The following is a 26,624-nucleotide window of genomic DNA, read 5'->3' as shown; positions in this document are numbered from 1 at the left end:
CCCTCCTTTGCATAAGAGGAATGTAGTGTTTTGGGGGGCTATTCTACAACAAGGCCTGGGTGAGGCATTTCCCTTACACCCCCTAAAAATTAGGGTCTGCCAGCACTAAGCTTCTCTCCCAATTGAACACTTGATTGTATCCTGGGGAGACTTGCTTTACATGTCTGTTAGCTTTACACCATGAAACTCCACTGGGGACCATTTTCAGGTCTGCATTACTCTAAACAGCTTCCTTCTGCAGCAGGGCCTCCAAAGCTACCCAGAAGATAAGGTTGCGATAGAACAATGGCAGTGCATGCTGATGCAACTGCTGATGCAGTTCACAGAACTGTGCATAAGTAGGTGGGAGAGGGTTCTGTAGCAGGATCTTAACCCAGAAGCCAGCTCCCAGCATTCCATCCCAACTCTCTCAATGTTCTGGCAACCACTAGTGTGACCAAGAAACAGCCCAAGGAGGGGCTGTGCCAGGAGACTCAAGGCTGCCCAAAGACATTTTACGTTGTCTCGATCTGGAATATTGTAAACAGCTGAAAGATGACCGAACGCCGCTCTCTGTTCACTAGGACAGCAGCAAGGTATAGCAATCCCCCCCAAAAAAGTTTCCCAAAATGCACCCCTTTATTTTTGCTTTTGTTGGTGAGCAACTACCACCCACTCCATTGGGTACAACATAAGGACTACAGCTGGAGGCAACATTGCAGCAGGAGAAAAACCACTCTCTTACACAGACCCCCAGACTCTGGGTTTCCTGGCCTCTACACTAACAGGAGCATTATGAGGGTGCTAGGCATCCTACAGTGTTGCTTTAGACACACTGTATCCCTATCACCGCTATAGGATCTCTGCAATACAGTGGTACCTCGGGTTACGTAGGCTTCAGGTTACATACGCTTCAGGTTACAGACTCAGTAAACCCAGAAATAGTACCTTGGGTTAAGAACTTAAGGATGAGAACAGAAATCGTGCTCCAGCGGTGCGGCGGCAGCAGGAGGCCCCATTAGCTAAAGTGGTCCTCAGGTTAAGAACAATTTCAGGTTAAGAACGGACCTCCGGAACGAATTAAGTACTTAACCCAAGGTACCACTGTATACCAAAGTCCCCTCTTCAACCGAGATGAAAATTCTGGTCCTGGCTGCATCTTCCTGGACTCCACTTCTCACCATTCCTGGCCACTGGCCATGCTGGCTGGGGGGTGCCGATGGGAGCTGGGGTCCAGCAACACCTGGAGGGCCTCAGGTCTGTCACACCTCAGTCTACACAATCTCAGCCCATCAAGGCCACCCGTAGTTTGCTATTTCAGTGCAAGTCCAGAAACAGGGCGCACCTGGTGTGTCTTAGCTCAACTGAGCGCCCGCTCAAGTTGGAAAGGGTTCGCACCCAGCCTGCAAGACTCTCTGCTGACAGATGGAGAGAGAGCTCAGAAATTGGAGAGGGCTTTTGATAAAGGTCCTGGTCCAAGCTTCCTGTTGCTCAGCAAGCCCTGGGGCCCCAAGGAGGCAGCAGGATTGCTTGAAAGGCGTTGAATGCCCTTCTCTCCCAAGGCTGCTGGAGGTGGGATATGGAGCTACCCAGCCTGCTCTGGTTTCCTGCAGGATGGCTATCCAGATGTTCTCAATTATGCTTCTCTCTCTGCACCAGCCCACCCCCGTCCGCCCCGCTGGCTATTTTCCGGGGAGCCCAACCGACACCCCCCTCCCATTCCTCCAGATCTTGGCCAGAGATTTGACCGTGGGCCTTCCCCCTCCTTTCCCCCTCCTCCGGGTGCCAAACCCCGCCACTCCCGTCTGTTTGTCCCTGCTGCCCCACCGATTCTTGCGGGCAGAGAGCGCGCGCCGATGCCAAGCTGCCCTCCCCGGAGGTCCCCAAGCGAGGAGCTGGGTGGGGTGGGTGGCGAGGCGCGGAAAAACAACTTGAAGAAGCCGAGTTCTGCCTGCCTGCCTGCCAGCCCAGCGAGGGCGGCTCTCGCTAATGGCCAACAGCTGGACGCCAACCCCCCCCCCCCCCGCCCGAAAGGCGGGCGAGGCAGCGAGGGCGGGAGAGAGAGGCAGCTACACAGATGTCATTTGTTCCTTCGCTCCGGCTATTTCTTCCCTCGCACACATGGAACGCGCGCGGGGGGGGGGGGGAGAGAAGCAGCGGTTTAAACCAAATTAAAACGGGGGGGGGGGAGTTGGGTAGCGTCTTCTTCCCTCAGCGCGGGGAGGGGTGTCTTTCGCTTTGTCTGGGTTTTTGAGTCAATTGGCAACCCCCCCTTTTTTGAACGAAATAGAAGAAGCCAGCTGAGGAGACTTGAGGGCGCAAACTTCGTCCCCTCAGGACTTACCCGGAGCGAGGCGCGCGCGGGGCGGAGGGCTGCCCGTCTCTCGCCTTCCCTGAGCCGCCTTGCTGGGGTCCCTTCCTAGAGTCCGAGGGGCGGGATGGGGGCCGGGAGAGAAAAGGGGGGAGAGAGAAAAGGGAGGGGAAAGGCCGTTGAGAAGGTGCCGAAGTTTTGGGAGGCGCCTGGGAAGGAGAGGCGCCCCCGGAGCGGGAGGGGTAGCGGGGTTAGCGGAGCATCCTCTCCCCGAGGTACTTCTCCTCTCGGCTCCGCGCTGGAGAAGCTGCCTCGCCCGCCGAGCGGGGTCCCCGGGGCTGCGCGAGGCTCCACCCCTCCCATTGAGACCACGCCCCTCCCGCCGAAGCCCCGCCCCCGCCGTCGGAAGGGCAGCGGCGAGGAGGAGGAGGAGAAGCGGAGCTGCCCCGCGGACGGGCGGACGGCGTCTGCTTATGCCGCCCCATCGGGCCAGAGTGGTCCATCTAAGCCGGGCGTCGTCTTCTTCCTGGTTGTTTGCGCGCTGGTGGGAACGCAGAGCCCCGTGAGACCACCGGGGGTCCCTCCAGCTCTGTGTTTCCCAAACTTGGGTGTCCCACCTGTTTTTGGACTACAGCTCCCATCATCCAAAGGTAGCAGGACCAGTGGTCAGGGATGATGGGAATTGTAGTAAAAAAAAAACCCAGGTGGAGACCCACGTTTGGGAAACACTGTTCTAGCTCAGTATTGTCCGCACTGACTGTGTGTGATGGCCTGGGATTCAGACTCGGAGGCTGAACCTAAGGAATCCCAGCCTGCACAGGATTCCCCGCCTCCAGAACCAGCTGAGCCGGGGCTGGGGCTTGAGCCCGAAGGGTCCTCACCAGTGCTGGATCCTCAGGTGCAGGTACCAGCTGAGTCTGCTCTGGCTCCAGGTGCTCCATTCTCAGCCCCGTCAGAGGAAGCTGAGGTTGCCTCTGGGTCCGGTAACCCTCCAGCCTCTCCTGAGCTGCAGAGACTCAGGGCAGAGAGGCGGAGGGAACTACCGTATTTTTCGCACGATTGGACGCACCGGACCATAGGACGCACCTAGTTTTCAGGATGGGAAATCAAGGAAAAAATATGATCCCCCCCCCCCGCAGCTCTGGGAGCAGTGGACAGGCTGCACGCAGCCTGTGCGCTACTCCAAGACCACCTCCCTGCTTTTGCGGGAGATGGCGGAATTCCCCCACCTCCCGCAAAAGCCCACAGGAGCCCCGCGTGACTCCTGCGGGCTTTTCGACCAGGAGGGAGAAGGGACTGAAACGGCCCGTCAGTCCCTTCTCCCTCCTTGGGGAAAAGCCCCCAAGAACCGCAGGCTGCGCGGCTCCTGCGGGCTTTTCTAGGAGGTGGGGGAATTCCTAGAAAAGCCAGCAGAAGCCACAGAGCCCCTTTAAAGAGCGCGCGGCTTTTGCCTGCTTTTGCGGGAGGTGGGGGAATTCCCCCATCTCCCGCAAAAGCCCACAGGAGGGAGAAGGGACTGAAACGGCCTGTCAGTCCCTTCTCCCTCCTTGGGGAAAAGCCCCCAAGAGCTGCGCGCTCTTTAAAGGCTGTGCGGCTATTGCAGGCTTTTCTGCGAGGTGGGGGAATTCCCCCACCTCCTAGAAAAGCCAGCAGAAGCCACGGAGCCCCTTTAAAGAGCGCGCGGCTTTTGCCTGCTTTAGCGGGAGGTGGGGGAATTCCCCCATCTCCCCCAAAAGCCCATAGGAGGGTTGGAGAGTAGCGGGAAGGCGTCACACGCCTTCCCGCTGCCCCCCAATCTCTGGGGCTGGCGATGGGGGAAGCGCTGCTTTCCCCACCGCCAGCCTCAAACCCGGGTTGGAGAGTAGCGGGAAGGCATCGCACGCCTTCCCGCTGCCCCCCAATCTCTGGGGCTGGCGATGGGGGAAGCGCTGCTTTCCCCACCGCCAGCCTCAAACCCGGGTTGGAGAGTAGCGGGAAGGCATCGCTCGCCTTCCCGCTGCCCCCCGATCTCTGGGGCTGGCGATGAGGGAAGCGCTGCTTTCCCCACCGCCAGCCTCAAACCCGGGTTGGAGAGTAGCGGGAAGGCATCGCTCGCCTTCCCGCTGCCCCCCAATCTCTGGGGCTGGCGATGGGGGAAGCGCTGCTTTCCCCACTGCCAGCCTCAAACCCGGGTTGGAGAGTAGCGGGAAGGCATCGCTCGCCTTCCCGCTGCCCCCCAATCTCTGGGGCTGGCAATGGGGGAAGCGCTGCTTTCCCCACCGCCAGCCTCAAACCCGGGTTGGAGAGTAGCGGGAAGGCATCGCTCGCCTTCCCGCTGCCCCCCGATCTCTGGGGCTGGCGATGAGGGAAGCGCTGCTTTCCCCACCGCCAGCCTCAAAGAGCATACTCTCCTGGCTTCAGCGGAAGCAACGCAAAGCCTCCGGAGCGCAGGCTTCGGAGGCTTTGCCTTGCTATCGCTGAAGCCAGGGAGCCTGCATTCGCTCCATAGGACGCACACACATTTCCCCTTCATTTTTGGAGGGGGAAAAGTGCGTCCTATAGAGCGAAAAATACGGTAAGTTCCCACAGGAGGAGTGCTTGCCTCCAGGCCAGGAGAAGCAAGTCACCTGTGGACTGGGGCCGCCCTATGCCTCGGGGCAGATAAAAGCCAGCCAGCCCCAATCCCAGGTTGCGGGAGCAACATCGTTGGTAGCCTGTTCCTGCCGGCACCCTGTCCTGCTCTTCTGCCAGAGTTCCTGACCTCACCCGACTCCCTGCCTTGGACCCCGCTTCAGCTTTGACGGACTGCCTCCATACCGCACCCTCGACCGCGGACTGGACTCGGACCTTGCCACACGGATAACCCTCGGGACCAGCACACTGTCAGCCCATCGGGGGAATCCATCTGCCTCAGTAGTGCCAGCACAGACTGGCAGCAGCTTTCCAGGATTTCTGGCAGGAGCCTCCCCGATTCTGATCTGGAGGGCCTGATCTTGGCACCTTCCGCTTGTGAGGCAGACGCTTTGCCACTGAGCTGTGGCCTTTGCCCTTGCCTTGCTTGTCATTCCCAATAACTGACAGTGGAGGGATTGCCTGGTCGGGCTGGCAGCCACTGATCCTGGAGCCTCTGACCCAGACCGGACCCTTCTGCCGCCTGAGGCAAAATGGGGAGGTGCTGCCCTGCACAAGTGCCACCCATCCATTCCTTGCCACCTCTGCCCAAGCCTCCCTTGCTGGGGTCGCATGGCTGTGGCTTCTGGGTTCCAGCGAGATCTCGCAAGAGCCCTGTGAGTTCACACAGAGGCTTTGCATTCCTGGAACCCCAGTGAGAAAGGGATCTCAGGAAGGTCGTGGGAGGCCTCTGCAAGATTTTGCGGGGTTCTTGCGAGATTTCACCAGAAGCACCTGTCTCAGTCTGCCTTGTGGAAGGACCTTGCTGTGTACACACTGTCAAGTAAAAACCCCACTTATTTTGGTTGAACTTCCTCTTAAATGCATATCGGCTGCAACCAATCTTGATTTTAGTGGATTTTTGTATTCCTCCTTATCAGTGCTGTTTTTCTAGAACTTGCTATGAAAGCCTCCCTCGTTCTCTTAGAATGCCAATGGCACCCACCTGAGAGGTGCTGGAACTGAGTTCCAGCTAGGGGGGGCGGAAAGTGCCCTGCTTGTAATATGGCATAAGCAGTCTGCCCCCTACTCACAACTCCACCCCTTTCAGCTATGTGCCCCGGGCATCTTAACTGTCAGAACTGTTGTGCTGGCATATCGATCATGGCACTGTGGTGGCTCTCTCCGCAGAAGGGTGCAGAAAGAGCTGTGTTTTAACGTGGAAGCTTCTCAAGCACCTTCTCTTCCCACGTGAAAAGAAAATAGGAAGATCCATCTAAAGAATAAACCCAGGAGGGGGAGTCACACGAAGCTTAAGAATGGCAGAGAAATAGGTTGTTGCTCAAGTCAGATCAGTTGAGAAGGAGAGCGCTAGCTTTCAGGGGAGATGCCTGTTCCCCCACCCCCTGAAATGCTAAATTTAGTGCACAGCAAGAGTTGGCAAAGTAGCCTCCAGGGAGAAAGTTCACACACACACTTGCTTTACTTGATTGCTGAAACATCAAAGGATGTTTTGCACATGTGTAAAAGCCTCCGCAGCTCTAACACCACAAAAATAACTTTCATATCAGCTCAGCTGCAGGACCCTTTGGTGGAGTCAGTTCACAACTTGAACTGTACTCAGGAAATATACATGCACGACCAAAGTGGCAGCCTCTTGCAAAGGCAGTGTGGGGTGCTGGGTTGGGGAGGGAAATGTCTGCCTAGCAACAGCTTCTGTCACTTCCAGGCAGACTACAGGCTGCCATTGCCCACCATTTTCAGGAGGAGGCAAATGGACCAGAGGAGGGCAGTTAAGTTGGTATAGCAAAGTTTATGGCACAATGGCAGCTCGGACACATATGCGCTGTGCTCTAGCCTAGTTACACACATGGGAGAGTTCCTTTGTCAGTGATTTGTTCCTAATAATTTGAACGGTCTTGACAAGAAGACAGCCATTCACTAGAGCTCAGGGACCCAAATAAAGCTTGTTGACCGATCTTGTCACTCAGAAACAAAGAACTGGGTATGCAGAAAGGCAGAGATGGGGAACGTGGGGGCCTCAATATGTTGCTTGGTCCCAGCTCACATCAGGCCTAAGGGATGCGGGTGGCTCTGTGGGTTAAACCACTGAGCCTCTTGGGCTTGCCGATCAGAAGATTGGCGGTTCGAATCCCCGCAACGGGGTGAGCTCCTGTTGCTCAATCCCTGCTCCTGCCAACCTAGCAGTTCGAAAGCACATCAAAGTGCAAGTAGATAAATAGGTACCGCTCCGGCGGGAAGGTAAACAGCATTTCCGTGTGCTGCTCTGGTTCTCCAATGGCTTAGTCATGCTGGCCACATGACCCGGAAGCTGTACGGCGGCTCCCTCGGCCAATAAAGTGAGATGAGCGCCGTAACCCCAGAGTCGGTCACGACTGGACCTAATGGTCAGGGGTCCCTTTACCCTTTACCTTTACAGCATGGCCAATGGCTCATGGCCAAGAATGATGGCAGCTGCAAGTCCAGGAACTTCTGGAGGGACCATGGGTTCCTCACGCCTGCAGAATCTGCTGTGCACTTGAGAATTGTGGGCACTCTGGCAAGATGCATTTAAAAGGGAGAGGAACGACACAAGGCATGTATATGGGTGGGACCTTCCTCCTCAATTCATGCTGATGGTAAGGAACTTTCTGCCCAACCCTTAACTGAGCCAGGACAACTTCCTTCTTTCAGTCCTTAATGCATCTGACCATAATTGAAGTCTTGGCTTCAGTTCAACAAGCTTGTTGATCTGGTCTCCTCACAGCTTCTCACAAGCTGGGAGGTAGATCAGCTGGCAGAAGTTCCCTGAGTCACAAAATAGTCCCTGTAGGCCTTTTAATGGCCTGGTCTTTCCTGTAAAGATTTCCAATTCCATTACATCTGTGATATTCAGCGGTTGCCCCAAACACAGAGCTCTGCAGACATCGAAGAAGGGAGAGCGTGGGCAGTCTCGTGATTTGGATAACCGTTCAGTTCCTCCCAGCCAGTCGCCGGCAGCTAGCATGCCTATGTATCAGAGCAGTTCCTCTTGAGCTCACCCCACGGGGATTGTGGTGGGGCAGCTTCCCCCTCCTTTTATCGATACATTGGTAGTGGGTAGGAGAGAGTTGGGGCAGCAGGCAGGAAGTGGTCACCCCATGAGTGTCGCCCAAAGGGAGGGCACAGATTGAGCAGACAGCTGCTAGGAAGTGATTCATTCAATAACAGAGGAGGAGGGAAAATAACATGAGCAAATGACATGCTCATGTTACATTGGGTGTCATTCTGGCACAGGTTTGGAGGGGATCCCAATTTTTGTAGTTCGTAGTTAATAAGCCTGTCGTTCCTTCAGGAAGAACAAGAGCATTTACTGTAGAAATCGCAGTGGGGCTAAAAAGTGACAAGTCTACCTTATAGCATCCATCTATATTTCTAAACACACTTTCATGAAAGGAGTGAACATGCCCTCCTACATTTCTCCAATGAAAATAGGGACGTCCCATTCCATAATGATAATTTTACTATTTATACTTCAGACATCTTACTGGGTTGCCCCAGCCGCTCTGGGCAGCTTCCAACATATATAAAAACACAATAAAACATTAAAAAACCCCAAACCCCTTCCCTATATAGGATTGCCTTCAGACGGCTCAGGAGTCGGATAACTCCATAATGCCCTCCAACATTTCTCCAATGAAAATAGGGACATCCTAAGGGAAAGTGGGACGTTCCAGGATCAAATATGAAACCAGGACAACTTCTCTAAATCAGGGACGCCCCTGGAAATAGGGACACTTGGAGGGTCTGAGAAGAAAGCTGGTTGAGCCTCTCCACCCTCACGAAGAATACTATGCAGTACATGTCCCCAGATTAAAATCTGAGTTTCCTGGAGTGATTTCTGCTATCACAGTGGCGGTTCCTGAAGTTCTGGGCTGAAATGGATAAAGCAGATTAACGTATCTGGGGACGTTCCCCGTTACACACAATGCCTCCTAAGCAGTCATGTCCACTAGGCTACACGACCTAATCTTATGGGCCATGGATTCCAGGGAGATTTCCTGCCTTCCTTCCAAACCAGCATGTTTAAGATTGCAGCCTAAAGATTGTTGGGGTAGGGTGTGGCTTCCCACTAATTCAAAACCAAGGCTCTGTTTTCTAAAAACATCCTCGACAAATATGGAAATCACTGGCAACGCTGTTTTCTCTTCCTTGGTGCTTTGTTTTGTTTCTCAGTCAGTGGTTAGGACAGTGGGAGGTATGATATTCCAGCTTTCAGGACAGACATCTGTTATGTAGTACACCAAAAAGTCCAGCTTTTGCTACGGTAGCCTTCACCTGAAAAGGAAGCTCAATTTTGTCCTGGGGAAACGCTAGTACACTACATTCCCAGCAGGTTGAGTTGCAACACCTCCTGCTAAATCCTTGGGTTGCTCTCTCCTGCACATCAGCCTCTGTTATCATTTGTACATTTAAAGCAAACAAAAGAACATTGGGCTCCTTCTAGAAGTGTTATGCAAGGTAAGGTAAAGGTAAAGGGACCCCTGACCATTGGTCAAGTCGTGGCCGACTCTGGGGTTGCGGCACTCACCTCGCTTTACTGGCCGAGGGAGCCGGCGTACAGCTTCCGGGTCATGTGGCCAGCATGACTAAGCCGCTTCTGGTGAACCAGAGCAGCTCACGGAAACGCTGTTTACCTTCCCGCCGGAGCGGTACCTATTTATCTACTTGCACTTTGACATGCTTTCTAACTGCTAGGTGGGCAGGAGCTGGGACTGAGCAACCGGAGCTCACCCCGTCGCAGGGATTCGAACCGCCAACCTTCTGATCGGCAAGCCCTAGGCTCTGTGGTTTAACCCACAGCGCCACCCGCGTCCCAGTTACACAAGGTACGATCACCTAAAATGTCACTCCTTTTTTGCACCTAATCAAATAGTTTCAGTGGTCTGAGGTTCTCACCAAATGAGCCCAAAGGGTATGCCAACCTCTTTCTTCCCATCCTACCTGTAAAGCGAAATAAGATGCATTTTTTGGAAGTAGGATGCCCCTTTCTTGGCTGGCACCATTTGAAAACTTTTAACGCCCACTCACTGCCAGGAAGTCTGGATTAGCAATCTTTGTCTTTAAGTGCATCTTGAACATAAAAAGTGATGCATTTCACCTTATCAACTGGGAATCTTTGGAGTCCCTAAGGATATATAATTCTTTCCACATTTCCTGTTCCTCAACCCACCCTGTTGGCTTGGGGGGTGGGGTGGGAATCAGCTGTCTCTTCTAGTTATCTGTGCTCATTCCCTCTTTCCACTGTTTTTCAGCCCCAAAACTTAGATCCTCCTTCCCTCACTATCTGTAGCCACTCACTGCAAAAACTGGGCTTTTATTCTCAGCTGTTACCCCAGAGTCTCCTCCTGGCTCTCTTCTGGTTCTTACCTAACAACTTTCCCAAAGCCAGAGTCACAGATACCGTGTGGGGTGCTAGCTGGGTACCAGAGGGGTACCATTGAGGCTCCCAGCCTGTGTGTGTGCATGTCTGGTTTTTGGGTGTAAAAATGGCGTCATGGGTGAATTTTGCTGAATTGGCAAAATGTCAGGGAATACCTGGATGTATGGCAATGCGATGGAAAAAGCAGTGGAAACAGCTCAAAGTGCATAAAACCACTATTTTTGCAGGTGTCAGGAATTTTTACTTTTTGAAATATGGCAACCCTATGGTGTGTGTGTGTGTGTGTGTGTGTGTGTGTGTGTGTACACCAAACTGAGTCTTTTACCCAAATGAAATAAAGCCTAGATTTGCCTCTGCCAAAACTCTCCAAAATTGCTACCCAAACTCCCTTCTCCTTTTCTGAATCCCTTGTTCCAAAACAAGCAGATCCTTCAGTCTAATCTTCCCTGTTCTCTCATTCAGCCAACATCACCCCACCACCACCCTACCCCCCCCCATTTCTCTTTCCTTACTTTTTCTCTGTTTTCAGGCATGTTTTTGGAACAATTGGTTTTTAACTCTTTCCTCTGTTCAAACATCTTTGGTAAGTATGTTACTTCCCTTTTTGATACAATAAAAATTGACATTTGATCTTTCTGTTGCCCTTGCGGTGCCAAATTCTGTAGCGCATCCAGGTCTCCACGATAAAAAGATTCCAAAATATTGCAGACAGATTCATGATGAAGGTTAAAGGTTATCAAGGGCCATAATGGCTATGTTCAGAGGCCATGTACTGCACTCTCGGGGCCTGCTTATGAGAAAGAGGAGAGCTTATTTACATGAACAGGGAGGTGATAAGTGAAGCAGGTGAATCCATTCACCATCTCTCAACCTTCCCACTCAGCACCCTTTGAAGTACCCTTTTAGCAGCAGGCTGATTTTTTAGTTGATTTTTAAAATTTGCACTAACATGCCTTTTCACCTACGGTTAGTTTTAAAATATTTAGAAATCCCGCACAATAGTGGTTAAACGAAAAAGCATTTTTGCATACATTTTCAAAAATGGACTATTTTTAAATCCCCCTGTGTTTCAATTACCATAAAAACGCTTTTAGCTTGTTTGGTGTTGCTGTTGTTTTTAAGGGGAGAAAAAGGTTAAATTGCAAAACATTGCCTCCCTAAAAAGTGCTCCAGCAGTGCAAATTAAAAAGCGACTGAGGTTGTATTGTGAAGTGAATTTGCTCTTCCCCACCCAGATGGGTGTCAAATATCCACTAGTGTTAATGAAATATAATGAGATGTACACAGAGGGGAGAAAGAAAAGAAAAGAAAACCTAACGCTCCTCCACAATTAAGTGTGGAAAGTAAATTACACCCCTGCCAAAGTCTCACAGTGATAAGGAAGTGCTAAGAGCCATTGGTTTGGTCTATCACGCAGTAACAGGCAGAGGGTTCTGGCTTAGGAGGAAGCAAGAGAGACCAAGAGAGACTCACACATCTATATATGCTTGGTTTAGGCATGTGGAAAATAATCCCCTTCTGACAGTCCTCCTCTGCTTGGCTTTTCAAAAAGGACATTTCCATCACCCACTGTGGGACAAAGGACCTTGTGGGAGCATGTCCCTGCCCCATTCTGCTGTTGCAATATGAAAGGGTTCATGGAACAAGGTAAAAAGGTAAAGGACCCCTGGACAGTTAAGTCCAATCAGATGAGACTATGGGGTTGCGGCGCTCATCTCACTTTCAGGCTGAGGGAGCCAGCGTTTGTCCATGGACAGCTTGCCGGGTCATGTGGCCAGCATGACTAAACTGCTTCTGGCACAACGGAACACCGTGACGGAAACCAGAGCACACAGAAATGCTGTTTACCTTCCCGCCACAGCGGTACCTATTTATCTACTTGCACTGGTGTGCTTTCGAACTGCTAGGTTGGCAGGAGCTGGGAAAGAGCAACAGGAGCTCACCACATTGTGGGGATTCGAACCGCCAAACTTCCGATCGGCAAGCCCAAGAGACTGAGTGGTTTAGATCACAGTACCACCAGCGTCCCCTGGTTCGTGGAATAAGAGGGGGTCAAAAGGAGTCCATAGTCCTTTCACCCCTGCTTTGTTTTTAAACCACAATTACCCCATTTAAAGACAAATCACTAATTTTGACATTACCTCCTGTCCCCATTAGCAGGGAGTCACCGCAGTTACAAATTTCTGAGCAAAGGCCTTTGCAGTGGAAAGCTCACATTTCTGCAGATATTCTCCTATCCTCTCCCAGTGTCTAGACATGGTTGCTGGCACTTCTGGCTTTTAAAGTAATTTGTGCAGTGGGGGGAGTAACACAGGTTGTGTGTGAACCCAAACAACTGTTCTATTCTGAGCTGCCTTAGCAAAGCGCTTCCTTCACTGTTCTGTTTTATTTCTGCTAAGATAATCAGACAAGGACAAGATGCTATTTTCTGCTTTTGCTGTAAACATCCCAAAGTCATGGGGTTCCCATTAAATGTTCTGGGCCAGCAATGCTAACTCCTGCAAGACCCAGGAGGCCCTCTCCAGATATGAAAGCATCCCTTCAGAATTACGCCAAGACATGCAAGGACCTCTCCAATTGGACACTGAGGTACTATTATAATAACAGACCCAGCCTCAGAGTACCGTACTTTTCCATCTATAAGACGCCCCTATGTAGAAGACGTCCCCTATTTTGGGGGACTCAAATTTAAGAAAATGGGGAGAGATGGCAGAGAGTCGTTGAGCTTTTTTGGGGAGGGATTACCCAGGGTTGCTAAGCTTTTTGGGGGGGGGGCGGTTGCTGAAAATCGCTCACCCGCAAGCATCACTAAATCCGCTCCTGTCTGTCCCATCGCCAACAGAAGCTGCAAATCGCACGCCCAACTGCTGGAGCATCAGCCAAACAACACCACTGATTGATGCAGCAACCAATAACAGCCATTGACAGCTGTGGCGGCTGCCAATCAAATGTCTACCCTATGCACTATCCATGTATAAGACAACACCCACTTCTTAGAAAAAAAACCTAGTCTTATACACAGAAAAGTACGGTATTTGCTGTCCACGTTCAAATGTCTACCCTATGCACTATCCATGTATAAGACAACACCCACTTCTTAGAAAAAAAACCTAGTCTTATACACAGAAAAGTACGGTATTTGCTGTCCACGTTCCCGACACACGAGTAGCCCCCTTCTGGGGCTTTGCCATTAGCCTCCTGCCCTTCTATTACACTTTCACAATTTAAGTGTTCTTAACAGCGAGATTTCTTCTTCCCTTCACCCATTTCCAGTGCATAATAGCTCCATATCAGCCCAGTTTTCCCAATGCAGCAAAACTTCAGCTGCCCACCTGGGCTGTGGCCTGGATGCTCATTAAAAACAGCAGAGAGCCTTGTGGCACCTGTACACATTTATTATGGGATAGACTACAACCCATAAGAAGGGTTCATCAAGAAGTGTGATCTTGAGTTACAGGTATATGCATAGACACACTGTTGTTTTTAATGCAAAAAGCTGGCACAGTTACTGCTCTGGAAACCATGAAAGCACTGAAGTGCCATGGATGGTCTAGTGTGATTACAGAGCCCACAGTGTGCCAATAGGCTTGCATGGCAGCTTCAAAGATGAAAGCTCCCCGTACTTCCTTTCTTTTCAAATTGCCTGTGTTACTGCAAGACACCAGGTACCCCCAGCACTCGCCTGTGGGATTTCATGTGGCTCACTTATCTTTTGGCTCAGCTCCTTCATCACCCTCTTCTTTCACTAGCTTGTTGGCCAGATGGTTTGCAAAAGCCCAGGCACAATTGCAAAACCAACCCACGGTCTGCAAACAAGGCCCCACTGAGCACCAGCTACACCTTTGCCGTGCACCTGGGCACCAAACCCACACTGCTATTGGGAAACCTTGTCTGTAAGCTGGATCTTCCACCTCGGGATTCAAGCTCTTCCCATTGTAACTGTCAGCCCTCCTGCCCCACGTTGTTTTGTTTTGTTTGTTCCTGGACAGCAGAGTACCAAGGTGGTACTTGGGAATGCTTTGCATAACACATGCCTCTTCCATGTTAGTTTTTTTGCTTCATACTCCTCCTCCTCCTCCTCCTCTCTGGGCTTCCTTGTTTGCAAATGCCTCTCCTCAAAACAGTTTCTCTGCTTATTTTTCTAGGCCCCTGAATGCCCCATCCTTGGCACTGCAGCACTTGTGATTCAGAAGCATTGGTGCAGGAGGGCTAAAAGGCTGCACTAGAAATATAGCCACAATCGGCACCTGGAAAATACACATAGCCGAAGTTAAGTGTTTGCACATTAAACAAATAAGTAGCTATCCTATTTTTAAAAGACATATGAAGGCAGCCCTGTTTAGGGAAGTTTTTAATATTTAATGCTGTGTTGTTTTTAATACTTGATTGGGAGCCGCCCAGAGTGGCTGGGGAAACTCAGCCAGATGGGCGGGGTATAAATAATAAATTATTATTATTATTATTATTATTATTATTATTATTATTATTATTATTAGATAAATGTTTGGATTCAGAGCCATTGAGTTTTGTCAATGGCAGCAGAAAGGGTGTTTGTGGTGGTTAGAAAAACAAGTCTGTCAAAACAGAGAAGGAACAGGGATTAGGGGACAACAGCAGCCCTATCCCAAGGGTGTCCTAAAATTTCAAAGCACAAAGCAAACTCTGCCCACATCCGTGGGTTCTTGCTAACAATGAGGACCTAAAACTTGACCAGTTCAAAAATGGAAAGTTGGGTTCTCTGGATTCACTAGGCTCTTGGATTAGTTCTTGTATTCTGAAGTTTATGGCACAACTGTAGCTAGTACAGATTCCTAAGTGATTTGAGTGTGAGCAAATGACACAACCCTATTCATTAATAAGATCAGAATCAGTCTCTTTGGATTTTGTTTAATGGCATTATAAATAAAATGTTTACAAACTTCTCCACCAAGGAGCAAGACATACAGAAATCAAATCTCAGCTGCCTACCATTGGCCTGGCCATAGCACAAATGTAGCATTTACCATGTCCAGAATATCTGGCCTGGAGCAAGGTAACAGGAGTGGAACTCTGATCCAGAGAGAAGGATATTTCTTAAACATGAGAACATGACATTTTGAATCCGAACTGTTGCAGCTTTGGTTATAAGTAAGCAACTGAACTCCAGCACTTAGCTCCTTTTGTTAGGAAAGAGCACCAACCTTCAATTTTTATTTTTATTTTTTTAAAAAGGGTCTTTGGGTGGTTATGTGAAGGGGGTTACTGAGCAAGGGAGAGAAACAGTGGGAAGTTTCACCTGTTGGATTGGTCCAGTGCCTGTACGAATCTATGAAAACCAAAAAGGAGAAACTTGGAACCGAATCAGCACCGCTTACACAAATCTGTTTGTTCAAGCTTGTTTTGCTTTCACCAAACTGAGCAAGGAAAAAAAAAAGTCCAAATCAAGGGATTCCATACAGAAATATCGTCTGGATTAATCCTATGTATTTGGATGAAATGCTCCACATTGCATTCAAGTAAATCTGGATTTACTCTCTCCAGTAGTAAAAACACAAGAGCATTTTGCCGTTGCCCTCGATCCTCAAATCACACCCTGTTAAAGAAAGCAGAATGCACCCATTACTCCCAAATACACTTCACTCTGCCACTATGGGCAGGGGCTAATCACTACTCCCCCAGGAGAAGGATGTTCATTCCTATAAGAGTGAGATCAAAGTCTAAACTCAACTTGAGCCTGCAGCGGTGATTTTCCTTCACTACTGCTTGCTTGGGAAGGTGGGGAGAGGCACTGACGAAGGTGAGGGATGCTCACAGTTCATTCATCCTCTTAACGAACAAATGCACACACAGCCCCTCCCCCTTGGCATTTTGGGGGTGGAAGGAGGGGAACAGAACTCCTCTGCTCACTCTAGAAGGCACTGTTGTGATCAAGAGTGCGTGCAAATACTAGCCCCTGCCTCGAAAAGGGTATAGCAAGAGGCATGTGAAATAGGGAAGGGTCTTTGGCCCGTGCTGCAAGTGAGGAAGCTGAGGGTCCCAGAAGGCAGTTGGCAGAAGGCCATCTCTTGGTGACCAGCTACATAAAAACCGGCAGTCAGGATCTCCTGGGAAGGGGGTGGACGGAAGAGACGAGGAAGTATGGAGTCAGCCCAAGCACTGGGTGGACATATCAAGCTCTGAGTGCAAGAGGACTTGTTCACCTCCAAAGGCGAGGAAGCGAACCCAGGTGTCCTAGGTTTCAGCCCCCTAACTCAACCTCAGAGACCACTGCCTCTCTCTCTTCTCCCCACCCTCTCCAGTCAGGAATGGGAACAAGAACTTGGTCCTGTCATTCTTGTTGATTCATGAACAAATAGCTGGCAACTCTACGTGGTTGGTAGCCAAAAAGGGGAGTGTCAAAAACAGATCAGGAGAAAGGGAGAAACCTAAGTTTTGGGGCTGAGCCCAGCTGTCAAGACAGAAGACAACACAGAATCCACAGTGGGTGGGCCTCCAACTGCAACCATACCCAGAGTTTCAAATCTGGCTATTCTTTGTGGAAGTCAAAGGCCCATGAGAGCAAAAGCAAATCTTCAGTTCATTAGGGAAGAGGATCTGCAGATGGTCTCACAGCTGGGGTGCTTCATCGAGAAAGCTGTGGACTGCAAGGCTTCCTGAGGGTGGGGCACAGCTCTGAGCTGCACAAATGTGGGAGCCAGATCACTCCCACTGCCAGCTCCCACAGAGATGTCTCCTTCCTCTTGAAGTGTCCGACTGGCCCACATCCTGGAGAGAGCCTGGAATGACATGGGAGGGTACTCCAAGTCTCAGCGTTGGCCTCCCAGAACAGAGCAAGCAGCCTGTCATCCTGCTTGGTGGCAACCCTGGGGGATGCAAGGCTCAGTAGTTCCCTCCTGCGAATGGTCCCTGCAGTTTTTTAGGTGGTCCGTTCCAGCGGGGGCTTCCCTTTCTAGGCTTCAGTCTTCCGCAAACTCAGTCTGCTGAAGGAGTTTCTGGCAGGAGGAAACAAGCACAGCGCAAGACTCAGAAGAAGAAAAAGCATGTTCTGTAACTGGGGATTGGGAGGGAACGATAACAGCAGGGCAAATGGTTTCATCCTGAAGGTTCAGGCAGATAAGAAGACAGTACACGTTTACTGTCCAAATCTAAGTCATCCTGAATGGATAAAAGCCACACTAGTAAAGCCTGAAGCACAGCTTCCAAAAAACTGCCACCTTTATAAAAGGTACAGAGCAAGCTGCCTATGCAAGCTCAAAAACCACCAGTCCACTTAGTTCAGTATTGTCTAAAGCACTGAAGAGTCAAAGCCCCAAGGTATTTACACCTTAGAATTGGAGTGGGGTGGGCAGGCAGGTGGTCCTCCAGATAAATGATGTTGGAATCTAACTCCCATGTCGAAACCAGCATAGCCAATGGCCAAGGATGACGTGAGCTGTAAGTCCAGCAACTTCTATAGGCAGAGCCGCTGGTTAGCAAAACCTGCTAGGCTGAAACTATGCACATGAAGGAAGTGTCTGCATCAGCTATGTGCCGCAGTGCAGTATACTTGGGGGATGGGGAACGGCCCTTCAGAACTGGTGTACAGGATTGTGGGGACCCCAGAGGTTTTTTTCCACTGTGCTGGTGAGCAGATGGCCCTGGGCTCTGCCTTAAGAGGCTGGTTGGGGTGCCCTTCTGGTGCCTTCCAGCTCTATGAGCAGGGGCTGTGAGCAAGGACCAGGACCAAAACTTCCTTTTCCTAACAAACAAACAAAAACGACATAAATGGGATAAAGGAATAAAACCAACATTTAGCAGAAATTGCAGATAGACTTCCAGGTTCAGGAAGGAACATGTCCTTTAAAAAAATATGAAATTAAATGTATGGAGCTCATGCTGCAGTCTGTGTTTTCTTTCCAGACCTCCGGGCAAAATCTCAACAGGAGCTTCCTGTCCTGGGAAGCAGCACAAGGGCTTGGGAAGGTGCTTCCAGTTGATGGTGCCATGTCTGCAGAGAAACCCCAGTAGTCCTTTCTAGGCTTCTCATAAAGATCTTTGCTGAAGGGGGAAAGACAGAGGCCAAAAGGACGAGTAGGTGGCCAGTGGAATCCTGGCAGCTGTCACCACCAAAGTTGCCTGTGTGGTCTGATCGAAGCATCTTCGATCTGAGTCTCTGCTCTCGGCCTTTTTCGGAATCTGCGCAAGAAGGTTTCCTCACCTGTGTGCAGAATGGGGGGCCAGAGGGGTGTAGAGTTGAGGGATCTTGCGGTTGAGAAGCGGGTGCAGGGCTTCCTTGAGGCGCTGGTAATTCCTCTCCAGCTCTCGGAGAAACTCCCGCTGGTCTGGTCCAATCAGCGTCTTGTTCTTGCGAAGGGCGTCTTCACACCTAAAAAAAGAGGAGTTTGGATTTGGATTTGATATCCCGCTTTATCACTACCCGAAGGAGTCTCAAAGCGGCTAACATTCTCCTCTCCCTTCCTCCCCCACAACAAACACTCTGTGAGGTGAGTGGGGCTGAGAGACTTCAGAGAAGTGTGACTAGCCCAAGGTCACCCAGCAGCTGCATGTGGAGGAGCGGGGAAGCAAACCCGGTTCACCAGATTACGAGTCTACCGCTCTTAACCACTACACCACACTGGCAGCGAGTAAGAGGTTCGTGGTGGAACCAGCTCAGGGCTGACTTTAAGGAGTTGTCACTCACTCCAGGCACAGACTCCAGGCATAAAGTGCTGAAAAGCAGACCATCTAAATTTCCTTAGTTTAAAGAGAAGCACAACCAGGAATCAGAACTGTCAATCCTCTGGACAGAGGGGAGCTAGGTCTGTTCTCTGCCACAAGAAACCCCAGGACCATTCAGCCTCCTCAGATGATTCTTAAGCTGCTATCCTATGCTCACTTACTTGAGAGTAAGTCCCTCTGAACTCAATGGAACTTGCCTGAGTAGATATGCAGACAATTGAACCATTAATAAACTATAAATAACATCTTCATGGTATTTTTAAGCATTTAGAGGCTTAAAAATTACAGGATATTCTCTGAAGGCACCACCTTCTTAAAAAAGAGTGGTCATTCTTATTAGCAGCTATTAAACTGCTCTGGAAGTGGTTGCAGGGGGCAGAATATACGTTATCCGATTCAAGTAATGTTGAGTATGCTGGCAGTTAAAACACCCTCATTTTGTCAAGCTTCAGGCTTTAAGGTGCTGGTGAAACCACCATATTGATTTCTACTGATGATGTGTTGTGGTTTTCTTGTTGGACTGACTGATTTTAATGTTTTTAAATGATTTTCTGGATTCTTGTATTTTGTTATTCTGCTAAGATGCCTTGGGGCATTTCAGGTGAAGGGCAGGATACTAGTCTAATGAGAAATATAATATAGGCAGCCGGCAGGTGCTTTCCGCAGTCTCCCCCTGCATTTACAATTAAGGAATAGGTAGCTTCATGAAAAATAATCCTACTTTCTCACCCCCCTCGCTCAACAAGAATTGCACCAAGATCATGCCACTGGATGGCTCGGTTGGTTACAGTGCGATGCTGATAATGCCAAGGTTGTAGGTTTGATCCCCGTAAGGGACAGCAGCATATTCCTGCATTGCAGGGGGTTGGACTAGATGATCCTTGGGTTCCCTTCCAATTCTGTGAATACTAGTTCTACAGAACCCACAGTGGGAGTTGTCACAGATCAAAGTAGAGAACGAAACAGGAAAAAAGCCCCTTCCTGTTCAATGGCTGATGTGTGGGAATGGGATAGGAAGTAATTTTTAGCCTAGCCCTCCATTTTCAAAGCATTCAGCATAAATTTAGACATTCAAATCTCCTGGAAAGAAGGTAAGCTAAATTTCCAACAGAAACTTCACATCCAACAAGATTCAAATTGCGACAGGAAGCTCTTGGCAGGGTGTTTAATTAAACACAGCAGGATGCCAGACATCAGCAGCCACAACAAAACGTACTAATAAGCAACCTCAATTCTCCGAAAAGGCACTTGAAGCAGAGCAAGATTGAGTGGATATATCCATGTAAGGGCATTACACATGCAAAAGGATTTCAAGCTACAGATTCAGGGCAGGTGTGCTGTGCAGTACCTCTTGGTGAAGTCCTTGAAGCAGAGCCTCAGCTTATTGTGGTGTCGGTAGAGCTTGGGGTCTTCGGGGATCTCAGCCAAAAATACCTGCGCCACCTCCAGAGGTCCCTGGAACACAAGGGCCTTGGGGTCAAGGAGAAGTCCTCCTACTGCCCTCCACATTGATTCTGACTCAGTAACTCACTCTTCGCTATCACAATGGCACCAAGGGTCTCCATCCTATTTTCAGGCTCCCTTCCCCTACCCTCTAGGTACCCCTGCCCGTACGGGCCAGTCGTGTCCGACTCTAGGGTTGTGCGCCCATCTCACTTAAGAGGCCGGGGGCCAGCGCTGTCCGGAGACACTTCCGGGTCACGTGGCCAGCGTGACGAAGCTGCTCTGGCGAGCCAGCACCAGCGCAGCACACAGAAACGCCGTTTACCTTCCCGCTATAAAGCGGTACCTATTTATCTACTTGCACTTAGGGGTGCTTTCGAACTGCTAGGTGGGCAGGAGCTGGGACCGAAAGACGGGAGCTCACCCCGCCGCGGGGATTCGAACCGCCGACCATGCAATCGGCAAGTCCTAGGAACTGAGGTTTTACCCACAGCGCCACCCGCGTCCCCTACCCTCTACTTCAGCGTTAACCTGAACTCCTTACCCCCATCAGACCCAGGATTAATTTCTGTTCTCACCCCACGCCTGTAATCTGCTGACTCCACAGTCTCAAAGGGTTTGCTACTTTGGCTGGAAGCTTCCCTTTCCCCCCAAATCGATCACTTATTTCCATTCCGTGGGCAACTACCTGGTTGACTATGGTGCCAACACATCCTTGCAGCACCATCTGCAACATCTTGGCATCAGGTGGATCTTGGTGGGTGGCAAAGGCCAGCTCCTGGGTCTTCTTCTGCATGTCCTCTATGGCCACCTCTATGGGAATGAGAATAATCTGGGGAGAAGAGACCAAACAACAGAAACACGGCTGAAGCATCAGGAGATGGGCATGTGCCATTCATCTAAAACCCCAAACAAGACATTCTGGGCCCAATCTAAATTTTGCATTAAAAAAGAGGCTCAGTTCTGCAAACTGCAAAAATTAAGCAAATTGAGTATATATACTGTACATGCAAGTCCCACTTAGCAAATGCAATACATTCCCAGGAAATTGAGCATTCACATAATAAGAGCATTATGGGAACTTTTCTAATCTGTGATCTCTCTACCACTCCCTACCATGGTTTCTTCCTAAAATGGCTGCAGTCAACTAGCAAGAGAAAGACAAAGGAAAAACGGATTTGTCCAATCTCTCCTGATTTTGATTTGTCCAATTTTGCTTTCCATTGGCTCCCTCCATGCAGTGACAAACCTGGGGGTCTCAAATTTCAGCAGTGCCCCATGCGATGCCAAAATTCAGTGGCCCCACCTCCTCTTGCCTTCCATTCTACATCATAATTGCAGCACCCCCTGTGGTACCCCTGAACCCAGTGTGACTGAACTGGTCGCGCTCCCCTAAATCCGCCTCTGCTCCATGGTTTCTGCCTGGAAATGGCAGGCGCCAACCAGGAAAGCATAAACAAGGCAGATGGCAAACTCTGGCTGTTCAGATATCTGAATCAGCTATGCACGTAGCGAGGTCTGGGCATGATTCATTGTGTTTCGATAAGTGAATTTTGCATAATGAGCAAGCAGATCGTGGGACTCGAATGTATGCTTAGAAAGTTGAGGTCATTTTAATCTGTTTTATATTTTAACTCTTGTATGCTTTAAAGTATAGTTACGATTTCTTCTTTATTTCACTGTTTTATCTTTGGTAAACTGCTTTAAGGTTGTTGTTGTCTTAGTAATATAATCTTTATTAAGAGTAACATGAAACATTATGAACAACAAATAATGGTATTGGTCACCAGAAACAAAAGACAGTCATAATATTTGTATGGCAGAAAATAATAGCAGTGTGTTAAGTTAAAGAACTATGCTTTGAGGTTTGTCTGTTTGTTTGTTTTACTATCAAGTGGTGAATAAATTCCATGAAATATAAACAAACAAGTAAGTAACTAAGCAAGCAAGAAAGCAAGTAAGCATGGCTTCTCTTTTATAATTTATTCTGCAATGTTTATTATTTATTTTGAGTTTTGTCAGTCTCACAAGGGGAGTGGGGAGAGACATTTTAGCAGAAATGCTGGATCCCACCCCACTGGAAAACATGTCACAGTTTTTCTGGTTTCTGAGATTGCGGAATGCATTGCTCACAAGCTCAGGGACTCACAATGTGCTTTTGAATTTTTTTGAGATTTTTGCTTAGCTGAATTTTTTCACTACTGTCAGGGAACTGCCATCAGCTCAGAGGCGAGAGGTGGAAGGGCAGTTGTGTTATAGGGAACCTCCGAAGATCTTGCGAAGCAGTTCCAGTGGGGAGGAGGTGCAGCAACCAGGAGATGCTAGGGAGAGCCTCAACACGGAGCCTGAGCAAAGCGGAGGGGAGGGAAGTACCCCTTTGCCAGCGCCCAGTCTGCGCAGTAGGTTTCGGCGCAGAGAGGGGAGGAGAAGGATGGGGGTCACACGGAGGTACAAGGACTGGCTACTCCCAGATTCTGCTAGCGACTAATCCAGACATGAACTTGCGACGCTCTGCACTGTAAATAGTTTGCACTAATAATAAAGCTGGAAAAGACAGGTTGGAGTCCTGCCTGTTTGCTCTCGAGCAACCACACCACCACCTGACAACTACACTATTTTTTTATTTCTGAGAATTGTAGTCCCCACGGCCCCGTTCCCCATTCTCATATGCCTCCACCTGCCCACCATCCCCATCCCAAGGTACCTCCTCCTTGTGGATGACATTGATGCGGGTCTTGATGTAGGGGAAAGCGTGGGAGGTGGTGAGCAGAGTCTTGCGCTTGAACTGCTCGTGCAGGTCGCCATGCGCTCGCCCGTCCAGCGTGAAGGGAGTACAGAACATGAAAGTGCGCAGGTTGTAGTTCTTGTCAAAGTACGTGACACGATCCTTCAGCTCATACGTGTCGAAGAATGGCTCCACGTAAGTCAACTGGATGTATGCCTGCGGCAAGGAAGACAAGAAGGCGGCAGGGGCAGTCAGTAGAAAGCTGGGGCAGCATCACCTCATTGTCCTCTGCCACACAAGGGGTCTGCTTGTCCTGACTGTCATCTAAGCTACCAAACACACTGGGGCCAACGGACTATGGGAGAAAGCATCCCTTGGTGCTGCAAAGGCTGGACTACAGGTCCATGTCTCTGGTACTGCAGCAGTGGCAGTCCCCACGACGTTTTAAGAAGGGCAACATTTTTACAGACTGTGCTTATAATGGCTGCAGTCAGAGTGAAGCTCTCAGTAGTCTGCTGGTGGGCATGACTATCTGGAACTTCATTCTGGATGCAACAAGGGAAGGAATTGCAGATAAAAATGACCTTAGCAGACTGCGGGAATAAAATGCCTTTACCTGCTGCCAAAACTATTGCAGTGGCATGAGTCACGCCATAATTTCAGCTTCCTATAAACAAACCAAGGGTTATGGAAGCAGTGGGGAAATAAGAACCTATTTTAATTGTGATATACGGGGCAGGGAGAAGGAAGGTGGCCATTTAGCCTAGAAGGAATAGCATGCATCAAATCTTGTAGAGATCTCTTTCCTTGCTGAACATGAGACACAATCCCAGGCCATATGGGGCAGAAGTCCCCCTCCTCCCTTTAGTTATTCCAGCCCAACAAAATTTGCAGACTAGTCCCTCAGCAGTGCCTGGCTTGCTAATGCAATGCACTCCCAACACATGATAAAGAGCGAAACTACCTTGTTAGGATCCAGCTTGGCTTTGTCCACAGGGTTGGAACCTTTGATGATTTCTACCATTTCATGCCCAAAGCGCTCAGTGTAAAACTCCTGCAAAGGGGAAAGGATACAGGGGAGTTCGTCAGAGCATGACAAAAGGGACAGAGATGAACATTTGGGCTTCTCCAGCCACTGAGACCAAGGAAAATTCCTTGCAGCTATCGTGGAGAGAGGCTTATTCTGCGCTTGCTTCTGAAGGGCAAACCAGAATTACCGTATTTTTCACTCTGTAAGACACACCAGACCATAAGACGCACCTAGTTTTTGGCGGAGGAAAACAAGAAAAAAAATATTCTGAATCCCAGAAGCCAGAACAGCAAGAGGGATCGCTGTGCAGCGATCCCTCTTGCTGTTCTGGCTTCTGGCTTAGCCACGCAGCTTGCATTTGCTACATAAAATTTACGAGGGAAAAAGTGCGTCTTATAGAGCAAAAAATACGGTATGTGTGTTTTATTAAGCGTGCACTAGCCAATTTGGGTATAAAGAAGGGGTAGGTAGGAGTCCTTTTTCCTATCAAAGCGAGTGCATGGCAGAAAGCCCACCTCTTTCCCTTCCCAGCTCAGACCCAGGCTGGGGGTGAGAAATAACTTAAAGCATCTGAGTGTGGCAAGCAAGGCTTTCAGTTTCCATACCACATCCCGATGCTCAGTTTGATATACAAAGGAGACCCCACCACAACTATGCTTTTGTCAAATAGGGAAGGATGCCTTTAAGAGACATATGCTCCCCTTGGTCCTCAGAGTAAATGGTGGGAAAAGCCCTGAGGACACGATGATCTGCATGGACAGGTGCCATGAATCAGCCCTGAGAAAGCAGGCAGCCGCCTCCATCAGAGCTGACTCCAAAACCTCTTCCCTTTGGCTCTGCTTGGACTACAGCTGAGCGACACCTTTGCCAAAAGCCACAGCTGCCGTGGCTAAAGTGAGGGAGCTTTTGGGAAGATGGATTGTGAAGGGAAGGGGTTGCGCACGTGTAGGAGTGAGTGTGAGTCTTGCTTGCTGTAAGTCACAGCTTCCTCCCTCCTTCAACACTGCTTTAGCTAAGTTAATTGCTGTACCATTCTTGGCAAGACAAGGAGAAGAGACAGGTTGAATCCATGCAAATAGAGGGGTCAAACATTAGCAGAACATCCCACCCCAACTAAGTGCAAACTCTTGCAGGTAGTTGAGAGTAAAGGCTATTATTTCACATATGATGGAATCCCCACATGGAAATGTAACTGAGCTGAGTGCATCTTTCTTTCTATCTTCCTTGGCTCCCCTGGCTTTCATTGCCTTCCTCAGTGTCTAATTTGAGTGCCTCTGGGCAGCAGAATCTATCTTTTTAAATTGTTATTGTGTAGACCACCATGTACTCTGATGATGTCATCTAGACAACAACTTGTGGGTTCCCTCCACGTAGAATATCTGAGCTGCATACATGTGCTTGAAAGCCAAGCCTAGCAGCATCTTCTCGGCACATTTATGCCAGGTATTTTTGACCTGTCCATCTCCTCCATCGTCCCCACTTCCCCCAAGGAAAATGTTGCATTACTTCTCTATTAGCCTTTTGGTGCCTGTTATTATGATGACTATTTTGATTATTTCATTATTAGGCTGTCTGTCAGTATGCGTTTTACCACGTTTTTATTGTGTTTTTTATAACTGATGTTCTGTTATGTATTTTTAATGTTGTACAACGCCCTGGGACCTTTTCATAGAGGGTGGTATATAAACTGAATAAATAATAAATAATGATAATAAATAAAAATATTGATGAAGACATTCCTCTTTCAACAAGTCTTCTAAAATCTTTATCCTAGTTGGAATTGCTTTTGTGACTGTGTTTTAGACTGCTTTTATATTTATAGTTGTTGTTGTTGTTTTTATAAAAAAGGTTTTTATATATGATTTATTTTTAAAAAGTGTTTTTCATATGAAACTGTTGTATATGTAAGTCGCTTCGGGATGCTTTATGAGAAGCACTTCAATAACGACATAAATGACCAAACCGACTCTCAACCTTCATGCTTGATCCATACCTCTTTTCAAGGATGTTTTAACTCTTACCTCAAGCCGGTGAGAGATCTCAGCCAGCTTGGTGATGGAGGGTTCCTTGTAAACAAACTCTTGTTCATCCAAATCCCCAAACTTGCAGCCATAAAAACCAACTCGGAAATACGTTCCAAACATTCTCTTAGGTGATCTGCATGGTAAGCGTTAAGATAACCGCGACACAAATCAGGCAGGTAACTTGAATACTGACTCTAAAGCCCCAGTAAGCATGGCTTACTAAATCAACCACCAAAATACCTGCCCTATTCCCAACCACTTCTCTCCCTGGAGGCTTCCAAATGCACTATGGGTGAATCTGGTGCTTGAGATCCAGGAAGCCCACGTTCATGTTCCCACTGTCATTGAGTCCATAAAGAACCAACTCAATCACCACTGGGTTCACAATGTGCTTTAGTGATCTT

General features: G+C 49.1%; 2 protein-coding genes across 14 annotated transcripts in view; both read right to left on the bottom strand.

Annotated features, from left to right (window-relative positions):
- KANK2 (KN motif and ankyrin repeat domains 2) overlaps positions 1-2,629 on the bottom strand; it is a 74,132-nt gene extending 71,503 nt beyond the window's left edge. The window contains exons 1-3 of one of the 4 annotated variants that reach the window (XM_083593047.1): positions 2,570-2,627; positions 2,324-2,398; positions 1,325-1,394 (exon numbers count right to left, since the gene is read on the bottom strand). The gene's annotated coding sequence lies outside the window, so the exon portion shown is untranslated. The other 3 variants (XM_083593045.1, XM_083593046.1, XM_083593044.1) reach the window with 3 other exon arrangements.
- A 12,543-nt stretch (positions 2,630-15,172) lies between these two features.
- DOCK6 (dedicator of cytokinesis 6) overlaps positions 15,173-26,624 on the bottom strand; it is a 94,656-nt gene continuing 83,204 nt past the window's right edge. For 6 of the 10 annotated variants that reach the window (XM_083592673.1, XM_083592674.1, XM_083592671.1 and 3 more), the window contains 7 exons: positions 26,218-26,343; positions 24,131-24,220; positions 23,146-23,382; positions 21,130-21,273; positions 20,347-20,453; positions 18,478-18,645; positions 15,173-17,272 (listed from right to left, as the gene is read on the bottom strand). In XM_083592673.1, coding sequence (XP_083448799.1) covers positions 17,230-17,272; positions 18,478-18,645; positions 20,347-20,453; positions 21,130-21,273; positions 23,146-23,382; positions 24,131-24,220; positions 26,218-26,343 — 915 coding nt within the window. In that variant the 3' untranslated portion in view covers positions 15,173-17,229. Of the gene's footprint in view, positions 17,273-18,477; positions 18,646-20,346; positions 20,454-21,129; positions 21,274-23,145; positions 23,383-24,130; positions 24,221-26,217; positions 26,354-26,624 lie in introns of all 10 variants that reach the window. The other 4 variants (XR_014542960.1, XR_014542961.1, XR_014542962.1 and 1 more) reach the window with 1 other exon arrangement.

Source organism: Podarcis filfolensis, assembly GCF_964270895.1.
Source record: "Podarcis filfolensis genome assembly, chromosome: 17".
NCBI lineage: Eukaryota > Metazoa > Chordata > Lepidosauria > Squamata > Lacertidae > Podarcis > Podarcis filfolensis.
The sequence above is the reverse complement of the archived record's forward strand: the minus strand, read 5'-3'. Positions and strand labels throughout refer to the sequence as shown.